Below are 2866 nucleotides of genomic sequence, written 5' to 3'. Positions count from 1 at the left end.
CGCCCGGCTAATTTTTGATTTATTGTAGAGATGAGGTCTCACCAAGTTGCCCAGGCGGGTCTCGAACCCGCGGGCTCAGGCAATCCACTCACCTCAGCCTCCCAAAGGTGCGGGATTATAGGCTGAGCCACCGAGCCTGGCTTGAAAAGCAGTTTTGAATTTTTGATCCTTACCCTGAATGTCACATACCCTGGGCTCAAGGACTTACTGCTATGGCTCCGACTACCCCCAGAAAGATGTTCCATTGCTAGACTATGCCTTTTAATGGAGGCACTCTGGAACAACCCAGAAACTTATGTTATTTTTACCATTTGGCCGCATATTACTCATTTGGTAACATACTTGTTGAATGAACACTATGTATCTAGAATTATGGGAGTACAAAAGAAACATATGCTATAGTTCCTCATCTCATAAAATGTAATGTCTGTTTGTACATTTCTGATTATATGAATATATATAGTTCATAAAGATTTATTTAGTGATATTATAAAACTGTAGGGAGACTTTTTAATTGATTGTTATAAACAAAATGCACATTTATAAAAAATCATACCTAGATCCACATAGATTTTTCAATAGGCTTCATTCATACAAAACAAGCATTTATCAAGTTTTTGACACTTGGTTCTTTGATTAGATTTTAAAGTAACCTCTAAAATAATACAAGTTAGGAATAAAATGAAAAGCAGCTCAGACTTTTAAATCAGAGGTGTTAAACTTCAAGAGACAGTTTGTCATAAATGTATAATCTCAGTGTAACACTTTTTTTCTTTCTTTAAGCAACCTGTCACATAATAGGCGTGTGCCAAAAATTGGTCCTTATCCAGATTATTCTTCCTCCTCATACATTGAAGACTCTATCCATCACACTGACAGCATTGTGAAGAATATTTCCTCTGAGCATTCAATGTCCAGCACACCTTTGACTATAGGAGAAAAGAACCGAAACTCAATTAATTATGAACGTCAACAAGCACAAGCTCGAATCCCTAGCCCTGAAACAAGCATCACCAGCCTCTCCACCAACACCACAACCACAAACACCACTGGCCTCACTCCAAGTACTGGCATGACCACTATATCTGAGATGCCATATCCAGATGAAACAAATCTACATGCCACAAATGTTGCACAGTCCATTGGGCCAACCCCTGTCTGCTTACAGCTGACAGAAGAAGACTTAGAGACCAACAAGCTAGACCCAAAAGAAGTTGATAAGAACCTCAAGGAAAGTTCTGATGAGAATCTCATGGAGCATTCTCTTAAGCAGTTCAGTGGGCCAGACCCACTGAGTAGTACTAGTTCTAGCTTGCTTTACCCACTCATAAAACTTGCAGTAGAAGTGACTGGACAGCAGGACTACACACAGGCTGCAAATGGCCAAGCATGTCTAATTCCTGATGTTCTTCCTGCTCAGATCTATCCTCTCCCCAAGCAACAGAACCTTCCTAAAAGACCTACTACTTTGCCTTTAAACACCAAAAATTCAACAAAGGAGCCCCGGCTAAAATTTGGCAGCAAGCACAAATCAAACTTGAAACAAGTAGAAACTGGAGTTGCCAAGATGAATACAATCAATGCGGCAGAACCTCATGTGGTGACAGTCACCATGAATGGTGTGGCAGGTAGAAACCACAGTGTTAATTCTCATGCTGCCACAACCCAGTATGCCAATGGAACGATACCATCTGGCCAGACCACTAACATAGTGGCACACAGAGCCCAAGAAATGCTGCAGAATCAGTTTATTGGTGAGGACACCCGGCTGAATATTAATTCCAGTCCTGATGAACATGAACCTTTACTGAGACGAGAGCAACAGGCTGGCCAAGATGAAGGTGTTCTGGATCGTCTTGTGGACAGAAGAGAACGGCCTCTAGAAGGTGGCCGAACTAATTCCAATAACAACAACAGCAATCCATGTTCAGAACAAGATACTCTTACACAGGGTGTTCCAAGCACAGTAGCAGATCCTGGGCCGTCAAAACCCAGAAGAGCACAGAGGCCTAACTCTCTGGATCTTTCAGCCACAAATGTCCTGGATGGCAGCAGTATGCTGAGTAAGTGGAGGGATCATGTCATCTCTCCTATGTGTCTTTTGGGACCATTTAAATAACTACTTAGAATCAGATTATATTTCAATTGACTTTACCATTTTTGGAAATAAAATAAGCAATTAATTACTTTTGGGCCTCAAAAGTAATTAAACTATTGTAAAGAAAAAAGTAAATTTTTTGTCATTAATTTAGAAGTCAATGTCACAATAGTCAGAATAATTACTGATTTAATATGTGCTTTCTGTGGCTGCTGCTTTATGATGCAACTCGCTTACTTGCTATGAATAGTTGATAATAAGTAAATATTCATTAGTTTAAGAGCACCAAATAATTTTATGCCAGCACAACATTTAAAACTATTTGTTTCACATATTAATATCTATTTATCCACATTTAGATTTTATCAGACTAACCTTAATAAATCTTAAAAAAGATTTCAGAAAAGTTACTAATAACGAAACTGTAAAGTTGTTCCAGTTTCTTAGCATCATCCATCTATTCAAGAGTTATGTGTTGTCTCCCACATACCTATAGTCTTGAACTGTGAGACCCATAACATCCATCTTAAACAAATGACTTAAGTTGATGCTTGGTTTCTTGCCTTAAAGAAACTGCATACAAAACAGGAGAGCTCGCCAAAATCTGTAACAATCATCATTATACAAAATGATTTCTGTTATAAACTGACAGCACTTATGAAAAAAAAGGTTATGTTTATAATTGTCAAGGCCAGCTGGGCTTGGTGGCTCAGCCTGTAATCCCGTGCTTTGGGAGGCTGAGGTGAGTGGATTGCCTGAGCCCACGGG

General features: G+C 39.4%; 1 protein-coding gene across 1 annotated transcript in view; it reads left to right on the top strand.

The window, feature by feature from the left end:
* BMPR2 (bone morphogenetic protein receptor type 2) overlaps nt 1–2866 on the top strand; it is a 110254-nt gene that overhangs the window by 104581 nt on the left and 2807 nt on the right. Inside the window, exon 12 of the mRNA XM_008065194.1 lies at nt 784–2063. Coding sequence (XP_008063385.1) covers nt 784–2063 — 1280 coding nt within the window. The remainder of the gene's footprint in view (nt 1–783; nt 2064–2866) is intronic.

The sequence above is a fragment of the Carlito syrichta genome, unplaced genomic scaffold (genome assembly GCF_000164805.1).
Source record: "Carlito syrichta isolate Samal-C Ts95f unplaced genomic scaffold, Tarsius_syrichta-2.0.1 Scaffold308186, whole genome shotgun sequence".
Lineage (NCBI taxonomy): Eukaryota > Metazoa > Chordata > Mammalia > Primates > Tarsiidae > Carlito > Carlito syrichta.
The sequence above is the reverse complement of the archived record's forward strand: the minus strand, read 5'-3'. Positions and strand labels throughout refer to the sequence as shown.